Below are 12,026 nucleotides of genomic sequence, written 5' to 3'. Positions count from 1 at the left end.
ATTAGAGGGAAAAGAAAGAATGAGAATAACTCACCACCTCTCACCCCTAATTATTACGTGCCATCTTTTGTTCTTGTATGCCAAATTTGTCTTCCCGTTGTGATATTAGTTTATTGTTTAATTTTTCATATTCATATGAGAAATTAGTGATTTAAGTTTTATGCTATATATAGGTAGCTGTGGAATCATTTATTCATTTTAACATGTCTATTGAAGTACAATCACTGTTTTAAAAACCGGTGGTATTACCAGTACCGGATGTAAATCTGGTACGAAATATCCCGGTAAATAGTGAAACGACACAAGAGTTGTACCAACGGTAAAATCCGGTACCGGTCCAAGGTAATTTTATGGTTTGAAACTTTGGATTTTTACGTTTTTAATGGCTCATCCCTAATTTTTAACCCTAAACCGTTTAGGAGGCTAAAACATCTTTCAGTCTCCCCTCACGTAAAACCCATCAATGAACAATCAAAATTCAAAAGCATCGTCACTTCATCTCAATTGAATTATTAGGTTGATGATGATTTTTATATTTATTTATAATTTTAAGAAAAGATAATAACACAATACGTTTATATAAATGATATAGGAGTTTTGTTAATTGTTATGTAGTATGTTTATATAATTTTGGATTATCTTTTAATTTGTAATCATACATGTTTGGATTATGCTTTGAGTTAATGTTATTTATGGAATTATATACTTAACTATTCAACCCGATTGAACCATCCGATACAACCTGGTTCAACCGGTTGAACCATCTAAAGCCCAATCCAACATAAATTAAAAACCGGTTTTTAAAATATTGATTACAACACATCCAAAAATTAACTGCAAGAACAAATTCTTTTTAAAAACATACAAATTCAGTTAAATTATTTCTGTTTCTTGTTTACTATATTGTTCAAGAGATTAGAAAAAGAATCATACTTTTTTTTTTAAGGGTGACTTTCTATGTACAGGACCTATAGGTCACCGGGTTCTTGTCAAAGACAATCCCCCGTCAGTCCCGTGTTACGGACGCGATGTTCTATCGGGCCCCGGCCGCGTACGGAAACTAATCTTTGCCCGGAAACCATACTGCCCCCACACGGGTAAAACCGTTGGGGTAACAGCTGGGTGAAAACCGGGTTGCCCTCCAGATCAAACCATGCCACGGTAGGAACGATCCATCATAGGGGCGTCCCCCCCCCCCCCCCTCCTCCAATATGCCGCAGCCGGGAGTCGAACCGGCGACCTCACAAGGAGGAAGCCGGCCCAACCACCACATGGGAAACCAACTGGGCTGGAAGGGGGATAAAAAAGGATCATACTAATACAGGCTAACAGAACTAAACACAGTAAACCAATAGTTAAAAAATGCCAAAAATGAAGCCTTTTTAACTGTTAAATCATCTCCAAAAACTATAGATAAAAAAAACCATGTCATATCCATCAATCCTAAGAGTAAAGATTAATATAATTCTAGTTTCATCATATATGTTTAAAAAAGAAACCACAAACAAGCAAAACACTACATCTCTTCTGTTTCAAACTATGTACCTCAGTCAAACATAACTACTTTTCAACTATCAGAATCTTGGCTCCTGAAATAACCACTTTTTAACTGTCGGAATCTCGGCTCTTCTTTTTTGATCTGGTTTTGGGTCTTGAAGCCTCGGGAGGCTTTGAGTCGGTCGCGGGTGAGCTGCTTGCCCTTTGACTGTTCTTCGGGTTTGACTTCTCAGACACCTCCTTTGTGTTTGACTTTTCCGTACTCTTCTTTTCTGCCTTAGGCGTCACGGGGTCTGTGGGGTCCAAATTGGATGTTGCGGGCATTTCGTAGTATATGGCTGCATCAAGCGCGTATATTCGTAGGGCAAGCGCTGAAATGTTGGAAATTTTCGCCGCGGTTGCAGGCGACGACCAATACCACCATTCTTTTCTGAAGTATTCGGTTTTTATCATCTCCTCGAAAATAATGGTAGCTTGCACCATCTGAAACATATACTCATGTTACAACATCACAAGAATGAATGGCTTTCGCAAAGTATGACGGTCTTTAATTAATAAAGAGTGAAATGCCATTTTCGTCCCTGAGGTTTGGCCAGTTTTGCGATTTTTGTCCAAAGGTTTGTTTTTCCGCATCTGGATCCAAATTGTTTGAAATCTTGCAATTTTCATCTAGCTCGTTAACTCCATTTTTCTCTGTTAAGTCAGGGGTATTTCTGTCTTTTTTTACTAACTTAAAGGGCAATTTGGTCTTTTTCACTTTATGTACAAGCATTTAGCATAATGTACAAGTATTCAAAAGACCGAATTGCCCTTTAGGTTACAAAAAGACGAAAATACCCCTGACTAAACAAAGAAAAATGGATGAACTTAACGAGCTAGATGAAAATGGCACGATTTCAGGCCTTTTGGATTCAGATGCAAGAAACCAAACCTTTGGACGAAAGTCGCAAAACTGGCCAAACCTCGAAAATGGCATTTTACTCATTAATAAAATAATCATTTTTTACCTAAATCATGTAATATTATAAAGTTCATGGTAAATTACCTCATATATTGATTGTGCTGATTTTACAAAAGCGCGCCAAGCACGTAACCGATCCAAGCCTCCGCGTGAAGGTCTAATGGCTTCATTTGGAAGTGCGCTTTCCATATCGAACAAGATGATTTTAAGATGACGGAGGATTTCTAGAACCCGGCCCGCTAGTGGCTTCAAAGAGGATTGGCAGATACGCACCGGAGTTCGGGTTTTTAACGATGATTTTCCGCCTATACCCTTAGGTTTCGATCTTTCAACCTTAGACGGCGTCTCACTTATGCTTTGTTTTTCCGATAGTGGAAATTCAGTTGGACCATCATTGGGATTAAACCATATAAGTGATGGAACTCCGTTTGACCCGATAAGACCAATATCCTTGACTTCGTCTTTAAGGGAGCCACGAGTGCAAAACTTAGCCCGGATTTCCTCAAAGTTAAACGGGCAATCGGATTTGGGTTCATCATGATGATCGGGCAAAGCCGCATGTTTGACGATAGAAACTTTTTTTGATTTTGCGGGCTGTTCGGTTTCTTGATGATTTCCACATTTTCCATTGTTATGACCTTCTAGCTCCTCGTTAGTTGAATAAGTCAAATGACATGAAGAACAATGGTGTCGAGTGGACCCCACTAACTCCAAACATTCACACCGGTACCAATTACCGTTATTTACCGATTTACCCTTCCGACAATGCTTCTTCAAGAATAAACCAAACTTCTTTTCCAATATTGCCCTTGCCTTGGTATCATAACCTGAAGACGTGGAGCAATTACCTTGAACGGTCTGGAGGGTATTATCGATATTTACTCTATTTGACTGCCAATGAGTTATCGTCTCTTTCAAATCTTTCTCTCGTGCATCATCGTCTCGTAACCACCCGATAAGTTCTTGAATTTCGGAATCGGATTCGTAGCAAGTCCACAAAGAGTCATCGGATGTGTACATTTCGGGCATTTCACAAGCTTTCATTCTACCATGTGGGCCCGAAACAAGGACCCGCTCGGGGCTGCTAACGGCCCAATAGAGTCTTCCAACTAAATCCCGACCCAAAAACTCTCTTCGAATAACGGGCTTAGCTTTTTTCGATTCCAAATTCGTGATCCTTTCCTGTATAGATTCTTGATCTTGGTCCCCATCGTTTTCTTCATTTTGTATTTGACTTTGACCATCACTAGATTTTGAAAACGACAAATTTTCATCTTCCTGACATTTATCTTCAACTTCTTTCGCCGAGTTTGAAGCCATCACATCCTCCTTTTTATTTTGAGTTTTCAATTCTTTATACAGCTTGCGTAACTGCTTTTCGAGATCACCGGAATCCGAACCCAGGTCGTTTCTAACAACCCCCGAACTCAGAGACTCGTCACATAAAAATTTGAAGAGAAAAACTCTCTGTAAAAAAAAAGAAGGTATAAACTTACACACGTGATCATCAAATGCACATGTAGTTTAAAGAGTAAAATGCCATTTTCGTCCCTGAGGTTTGGTCAGTTTTGCGACTTTCGTCCAAAGGTTTGTTTTTTCCTGCATCTGGATCCAAAAGTTTTGAAATCTTGCTATTTTCATCCAGCTCGATTTCTCTCCGTTAAGTCAGAGGTATTCCGTCTTTTTTGCTAACTTAAAGGGCAGTTAGGCCTTTTTTCACTTTATGTAAAAAAACCAAATACCCCTGAAAAGACCGAATTGCCCTTTGTTAGCAAAAAAGACGGAAATACAACTAACTTAACGGAGAAAAATGGATGGAGTTAACGAGCCGATGAAAATAGCAAGATTTCAAACCTTTTGGATCTAGATGCGGAAAAACAAACATTTGGACGAAAGGCGCAAAACTGACCAAACCCCAGGAACAAAAATGGCATTTTACTCTAGTTAAAATAATATATTTACGTAACAAACCTCTTCAGTGCCTAATTCCCAATACTCCATTAACTCCATGGTATCCGCTAACGGGGCCAATTTCTCCAAAAGATTTCTCGTAAATTCTTTTTGAAATTTCTTCTTGCCACGTAAACGAGACAATGCCCGGGTCCCACAGCGCTCGTCTTGTACGATAGGTTGACTGGACATGCAAGAAGGGCAATACCAATTGCCATCTGGAATTCTTGCAAGTGGTGGAACTAAGCAATATGTATGGTATTCGGAATCACATTTATCGCATAATAAAACACTATCGTCATCTTTATCCATCCCGCATACTTTGCACACCCCGTCCTCCCATGGTGCGGGGGGGAGCGGGCCCTCGGTTATCTCAATAACAAGCGAATTTAACTCTTTTTTCGCTTCTTCGGTTGATGAATCGAAACTGTTACCATTGCATGTAATTCTGCTCACGAGGTTTAGTACCTAAGTAAATTGGACCCGCAAATTAATAATGTTTAAATGGACAAAATCCAGTAGAAGTAATGACATCAATGCAAGAAAAAGGTAAATCATTTTATGTTTAATATTTATATAAATATAACTACTTATGCATGAAACATAAATGAACAACCATAAACAAATGTAAATAAACGAACCGAAATGACGAACATAATTGAACAAACAAAACGTGTGTTCATGTTCGTTCGTTTATTAAATAAACAGTCCGGTTATAAATAAACGAACATAAACGAACTTCCCGTCGAACAAGTTCATGAACAGTTCATGTTCGGTTCGTTTACAGGCCAACTTCTCTGTTAGAGAAGGCAAACCTGGCTTGTTTACTTTTTATGAATGGGTCAATTCTGTTAAGCATAGCTCAAACCGGCAAAATGAAAAAGAGCAAGTAAAAAAGAAATGATCAATGGTTCAAAATTTGTTCAAATTGTAATTTTACAGTTTTAACACAACAACTCCTAAATCATCTTATCAAAAAAAAAAAAAAAAAAAAAAAAAAAAAAAAAAAAACTGGACAAAAGGTGTTCCAGGCCAACCCAACCCGTACCAAATGGTTACCCGCTTTAATCCGAGCCCGTTAACCAACTCATCCGACCCGCCAATGCCACTTGTATTTTTCATGTTAGAACGTTGACAAATATTGTCTCACACATCAAAAGTTTAACAAAACTGTACGTTACCTAACTGTCGGATTCGCAAATGGCATGAATAAATATATTTGGTTTTTCGGTAATTAATAGGAAATTAGGGCAAGAGAAATCAACTAACCTCTTCTTCGTATAATTCTTCAAATTTATTCGATAGTGTTTCAACTAACTCGATGTAATCAGGTATATCACGATAAGCTATTCTTAAATTCTGCCAAACCTGACACACAATAACACATGTCAGATAATGAATCCACTAAATGTACCGATGGGTAAAAAATTGATATAATACCTCTCGAACATCCTCGATGAAAGATTCATGCGAAGTAACGTAAAACCCTGCAGCCAATCTAAGATCAATTGTCCTAAAATCCAATGGACGGGAAACCATTGCGGGATATCCAAGTACTCCCGTATCATCAGGATCGTTCGGCTTCAAAACGGGTCTTGCCAAAAGATTGAAAAAAACCCGATCTTCATCTGCGGCAGCCACCGATCTTAACACCACACGGCACCGTTTCATAACAGCGTCAGATAACGTTCTTACGCCACTTTTTTCTTTTTCTTTCTTCTCAGCGGGCTTCGGTTGAGGAATATCAACTCTCACTTTCTCAAGAACTGATATAACCGCTCTCTATTTTTTTTTTTTATTTTGAAAGGATTAGTTGTAGAGTAAGTACTAAAACAGACATCAATAACTTAAGAAGCATAGTGCAATCTGCACGAAAAAGAAACACTTTTTTTCGATTTTGACAACGAACTTGAAATCTTTTACCAATCAACCAATTGATGTGACACAGGCTAATACCACATCAAACGCCATAGAGAAAATTAAAAAAAATGATTTACAAGTTTTTAAAAACGTCTTTTTTTAATGTGTATTTAAAAAACTTCTATTTTATATCTAATTTGAGTGTAAAATGTGTAAAATTGGTTTCCATTTCATGCAATTTGCCTATAATTAATTAAATAAAGTACCTTTGTGGGTCCCGATGCGTTTCCCTTGTAAACTTCTTTGCTAATGGAGTGTTCAAGAATCTTTTTGGCCCAATCGGGTGGATTTTTGCTCAAAGATTCATAAATGCATCTTCTGATTCTTGCCCCGACATTAGTCGGTAGTTTTCTTACGGGTTCAAGAGCCTGGGCCCACTCTGGTGAATCATCGTCGATTACATTCATCTCTTTTGCGGAGTCTCCAGTGTCGATTTCTTTCTGATCTATGATAAACTCAACCGCTTTACTGTTCACGGAAGAAAAGATTTTCTTCGATGCTTCTGCCAAAACCTGAGAATAACGAAAATAGCAAAATCTTTAATTGGTAAGATTTGATAAGAAAACAAAATCAAAAGATGCCAAGATAAGAAATCGCGATCCGCAGCATGCAAAATAACATGGTTTACAAAACGAAAATAAGCCAATCTGGGTAAGCTTTTATTGTGAACGGGTAAAGTGGAAAAATTGGTTAAAAGGAGAATGAATCGAGCAGGTTGAAGGCCACACGTAGCATACACAACTTGTTACAAATGGTTGTAAAAATCCCGACTAGCTTCCGACTAATCCCTAGCCGGAGGTTCACCGAGTAATTTTTATCTAATCGGTCAACTAATCAGTACACGGTCAACAGTGGTCAAATCCAATCGTAATTGGCCAAAAATCGGTGGCAGTCTAGCAATTCCGGCCAGATTCTTGACTAAAACCTGTAAATTCCGGCAATTGATCCTATCTACTTGAAAATATGGGTCAAAGGTGTTAAAACATGTCTACTTAAAAAATACATATAAAAATATGTGTATATATACAATAAAACTGAAAATTACATATAAAATCCCAATCCGATTAATCGCTAGTCGGTACCCCACCGGATGACTAGCGCCTAGCGATTCTTACAACACTTACAACCTCCTAAAATGTTTTTTTTTCCAAAAAATCCCATTTTTATTTGTAAAATATTTTTAGTAATCATATTAGGAAAGATTTTAGAATAAAATTATGGACACTTTTTGTGTAGAAAAGTCCCTAAACTTTTTTTTTTGCACTATATAAATACCTTAACTTGATAAATTCTTTAACTTGTTATATATTTAACAAGAAAATCTTTTTTGAATGATTAAATCCACCAAGTTGTTGAAAGCGGTTATTTTTGTTAAATTTTAACAAGTTATAGATCATTAAGAAACAAAAAATTGAGACTTTTCCTGCACAAAAAGTGGAAGTCCATAGGTTTTTTTTCTGAAAGCGGTCGTTATATGAACATAATATAATATATTAAATTCAAAAGTTAAGACCAATAATGTGATATTGGGTCAGCCCAGCCCAACCAGTTTTGACCCATTAGTCTGTAACCAAAAAACTGAATACAGCTCACCATGGCATCAGCCTCCATTGCAGCCACTCCGGTTAGCGAGCCGCAAAGTGTGCCACCGTCACCATGCAAACAATGGAACACTTTACCGCACTCACGGGTCATGACCTCTGAAGATTCAAAGTTACCGTCAACAGACAACGCAACCAAAATATATCTTCGCGCTACTTCGGGCCACGTGAATTCATTCACAGGTAGCATATCAAGACTTATCCTTTTACCACCAACCACAACCTCCGCATCTTTTTTCCTCCCTTTTCTTGACTTTGACTCGACCCCACCAAACGGGTCGTATATTTCCTTGACTTTTACCAACACATCTTCTATTACCACCTTCAGAAGTGCCATGTGGAATTTCGCGAGTTCAACACCTGCGCATTTGCTAGCGGCTTCTGCTCGAGAACCTTCTCGTTCGTGTTCAACGGAATCTTCACCGGCATTAAAGGTGACGTCATTGGGTCGGGTGTTTTCTAATGTTTTCAAGATTAGATTTTTTTGAAAATCAACTGAAGACCATTTTACGGGCTTCAAATCGTCAACCCATGGATTCATGAGTTCGCTCTCCATCACTTGTCTAGAGATTGGTGCCTCTAACCCGAGAACTTTATAAAACCGCAAGCAGATTTCATAGGCCTACACAACATAAAATTTGGAAATTTAGGCATAATAATGCATTTTTTGAAAAATTAATTCATTCCGGATATAGTACGCATTTAAATACACTTTACGCAACGTTAAAACTTTTTTACTCACTTGACCCATTGGAGAAAAATATAACCCAAACCGACTAGCTTCTGCATAGGGCTGCAAACGAACCAAATGTTCAGCGAACAGTTCGTGAACCGTTCGGCAGAAAGTTCGTTTGTGTCCACGAACACAAACAAGAAATTTCGTTCATTTAGTTAAATGAACGAACATGAACACAAGCCACATTTGTTCATTTATGTCCATTAATGTTCGGTACTCATATGACACAATAAAGAAAAATACAACCCAAAAGACCCGTTTTGGTAAACGGGTTGAACCTGTCACCTCTAAAAGAGCTATTACCTGAATAACGTCACCGATCAAATGAGGAGGAAGGTTTGAGTTGACTTTGTTGCCAGGTGGACTTGGTCTCTTGTTTGTTTGCCTAAGACTATTCGACACAGCCTCATTTTGTAAACCGTCTTTACTTATAGCCATAAAAAAACCACTACCAACAGTTTGGGAACGCAAACCGTTAATTCTTGTCATCAGTGATTCGTATTTCGCACACGCGGCAACCCCAGGAAGCTGCTCTATGAGTTCTTGTACAAACTCCGCATCTAACCCGAATCTATCAAGTTCCAACCACTTTCTCAACGCTTCACAAGAAGATTCGAGCTCCGTAACTGTCAGTATCTTATCCGGGATGCTGTTCAACGGACCCGTTACGTAACAAAACTTCCCTAATGTGCTAAAATCGTATGACGCGTCAAGACATTGTTCATTGACGCGATGATTGCAACAAAACGTCAACACCTTTTTCTTGTTATATGATTCATGGCATGCGTGTAGTAGCGTTTCAACGGCTTTTTTCCAAGCAGATGATGAAGATACGTCCTCGATCGAAAATTCACCAATTAAATCGTGATTGCCGGTGATTACTTCACGTTCTTCAAGATTAATGGTGGGGTCCGCAGTCAATAAACTTGTTATGTTATCGTTATCTAGGTGAGGCGGTGGAGTAAGTTCGGTAAACATCATGTGAATGTTTGTATCATCGTCATCGTAATCATCGTGAATCGGTTCACATTTTCTCACGCAGAGGACTTTTGAAGCGTAAGGAATTGACTGCTTCGTGCATGGATACCTATGTACTCTGAAAATCGGGCCCGAATCACCACCGTCTAAAACATCATAAACGAAAATGGACCCGGTAAATTTATCATGCCAGATAGACCGATAACCAACAGGCCAGATCTGCGAGGCGTTGTGGAACGAACCCCGCGGGTCAATTTTTCCAACCGACATAACAAAGAAGTCTTCAAATTGAACCGGAAAACCATCGTGAAACAACTTTGACCCGTTTGAAAAAGAGTCAGCTTCTATTGAATTTTTACCGTTGCGCAACGTATTCTTATGCTCTCGGTTATTGGCCCGCTTGTCCTTTTTTCTTTTAGAAGAATGTGATCCCTTCTGTATTAAAACGAAACCGTTACCCTTATCTTCAGTTTCCGATGAATTAAATGTGGATGTTAAACCGAGATGATGAGCAACTTGTGACATCGAATCAAATCGAGTTCCGTCTGGCGCGAAGTAAATTGCGGAAGTTTTGCAATTAGTTTCGGAATATTCGAATTTAACACGCCAACCGTCTCCTAACACGCCTTGTTTTTCGGTTATATAATCTTTAAGTGCCTGCAAATAGATCAAGTTGCCCTTTCGTGTTGCGGTTTCAAGATTTACGTGCGCAAACCTAGGCATGCTACACGAAGTATTTTGAGACGGAGATCCGGTCGCTATGAACCTCATATCAGGGTGCGACATTGGAGAATTTAAAGCAAATCCAAGAAAAGGGTTACGCATCAAATCCTGCATTCTATAAACCGAAATTATGTTATAACCAATTTCAGAAATATAAAAAAATCAAGATGAAAACAAAAGAACAAAAGGTTCAATGATAACCATACCACCATAGTTTAAATCATGTGATAATACAACACGAAGTCAATTGACGTATAATCCATGAAACAAGATTTAACCTTTTCTTTCGTAAGCATAGAGAATCGAAATGTGTAACGCGTGACGTTGACGTACTATGTTTAATAAGGTACATTACTTATAAAGACAAAAAAAACATAGATTTGGAAACTTCTGATCATGCTCATGCTATTCAACTACTAGTTCTAAAACAATCATAAGTTGTAAAAAACTACTATTTTGCTCAAACCCTAATTAGTAGTTACATAAACAAGAGATCTTATAAAACAGTAACAATCATTCACACATAAAACCTCAATTATGAAAGCATATATCCATAAAGCAAATAACACATCTTCAATTATGAACAATTATGAATATTTATGTATTATTCAAGTATAAAACTTCATATAGCTTACTTAGGAAAGCTGGCTGCTAAAACCAGCTCTGAATTCACAAAATAACCCTCCTCAGCGCCGTCGAGTTCGCGCGGGGGAGACTCATTTATATCGAAAGGCACCGGGGCAGCAGCGAGCCGTATCCTCTTCCCATTGCGGTAGTCAGTCAAACACTCGAAACACTTCCAACCCCTTTGCACTTTCCTAACCCCTAAACACTCAATATGAGACCTTTTCCCACAATCAAAACAAATCACCATCGACCCTTCCACCTCACCACAGGACATACACCGGCGCTCCGGCGGAAACCCACCGGCGCCGGCGAATTCTCGAGGGGAGGGTAAAGGGGCTTCGTTTAGATCGATTTCTAACGCTATGGAACGCCCACTGGTTCCGGCTGCTGATGAATTACCCGAATGTTGTTGTTCCATTAAAAGATTCAAACTTTGGGTGTTGATTACAAAACCCACAAATTGTTTTAACTCAAATTGTAGGAAGAAGTGAAGACACGTGAATCTTTATGAGTGTTGATTAAATTAGAAAGACAGGAAGAACAAGTGTTGAACAAGATCATTAGAAAGGGTGGGTTTGAGTGAAATCGGAGAATGTGTGTTTGTTTAGGGTGTTGAAGAAGAAGGAACGTAAGGCATGTGATGAGATGGGTTGAAGCGGTCGAGAAGAAAGAAGCTGCTGCTGCAGCTGCTGCGATGGTGTTGATTTTGGGGTTTTTTTTCTTGAGAATTGCGATCCCTGTTTTGTGTGTCAAATGTCGGAATCACCCTCCCTTTGGTTATTATAGATGTCACACGAAACTTGTGTGCATCATAATATGATATGATACAATTACAAACTTTTGTAATATGATATGATACGATTACATCCTATTTTTATTTATTTTCTTATAATATGATATGATACGATTACAAACTTTTGTAATATGATATGATACGATTACATCCTATTGTTATATATTTTTTTATGAATGAATACTTGTATTCTTAACAATTCTAACTTTATGAACTTTGAATAAGTAAATTACTTTGTAT

At 38.3% G+C, this 12,026-nt stretch overlaps 1 protein-coding gene across 1 annotated transcript; it reads right to left on the bottom strand.

The window, feature by feature from the left end:
* Positions 1–1,412: 1,412 nt before the first annotated feature.
* On the bottom strand, positions 1,413–11,779 carry LOC110894817 (methyl-CpG-binding domain-containing protein 9). The gene is made up of 9 exons (XM_022142042.2): positions 11,002–11,779; positions 8,969–10,481; positions 7,922–8,551; positions 6,535–6,840; positions 5,849–6,190; positions 5,678–5,776; positions 4,430–4,876; positions 2,543–3,925; positions 1,413–1,980 (listed from the first exon to the last, which is right to left on the bottom strand). The coding sequence occupies exons 1-9, from the start codon at positions 11,409–11,411 to the stop codon at positions 1,606–1,608; spliced, it is 5,505 nt and encodes a 1,834-aa protein (XP_021997734.1). The 5' UTR covers positions 11,412–11,779; the 3' UTR covers positions 1,413–1,605.
* Between the last annotated feature and the right edge of the window lie 247 nt (positions 11,780–12,026).

This window comes from Helianthus annuus, chromosome 12 (assembly GCF_002127325.2).
Source record: "Helianthus annuus cultivar XRQ/B chromosome 12, HanXRQr2.0-SUNRISE, whole genome shotgun sequence".
NCBI classification, from domain to species: Eukaryota; Viridiplantae; Streptophyta; class Magnoliopsida; order Asterales; family Asteraceae; genus Helianthus; species Helianthus annuus.
Note: the sequence above shows the minus strand (reverse complement) of the source record. Positions and strands in the feature narration are given on the sequence as shown.

What these genes read in the sequence shown, in the direction of transcription:
- LOC110894817 (XM_022142042.2), bottom strand. Translation starts at nt 11,411, where the DNA reads ATGGAACAACAACATTCGGGTAATTCATCAGCAGCCGGAACCAGTGGG. An exon ending in TCATCGAGGATGTTCGAGAG is followed by an intron (nt 5,777 to 5,848) that starts GTATTATATCAA and finishes ATTGTGTGTCAG; the next exon opens with GTTTGGCAGAATTTAAGAAT. An exon ending in AAGAATTATACGAAGAAGAG is followed by an intron (nt 4,877 to 5,677) that starts GTTAGTTGATTT and finishes CAATTTACTTAG; the next exon opens with GTACTAAACCTCGTGAGCAG.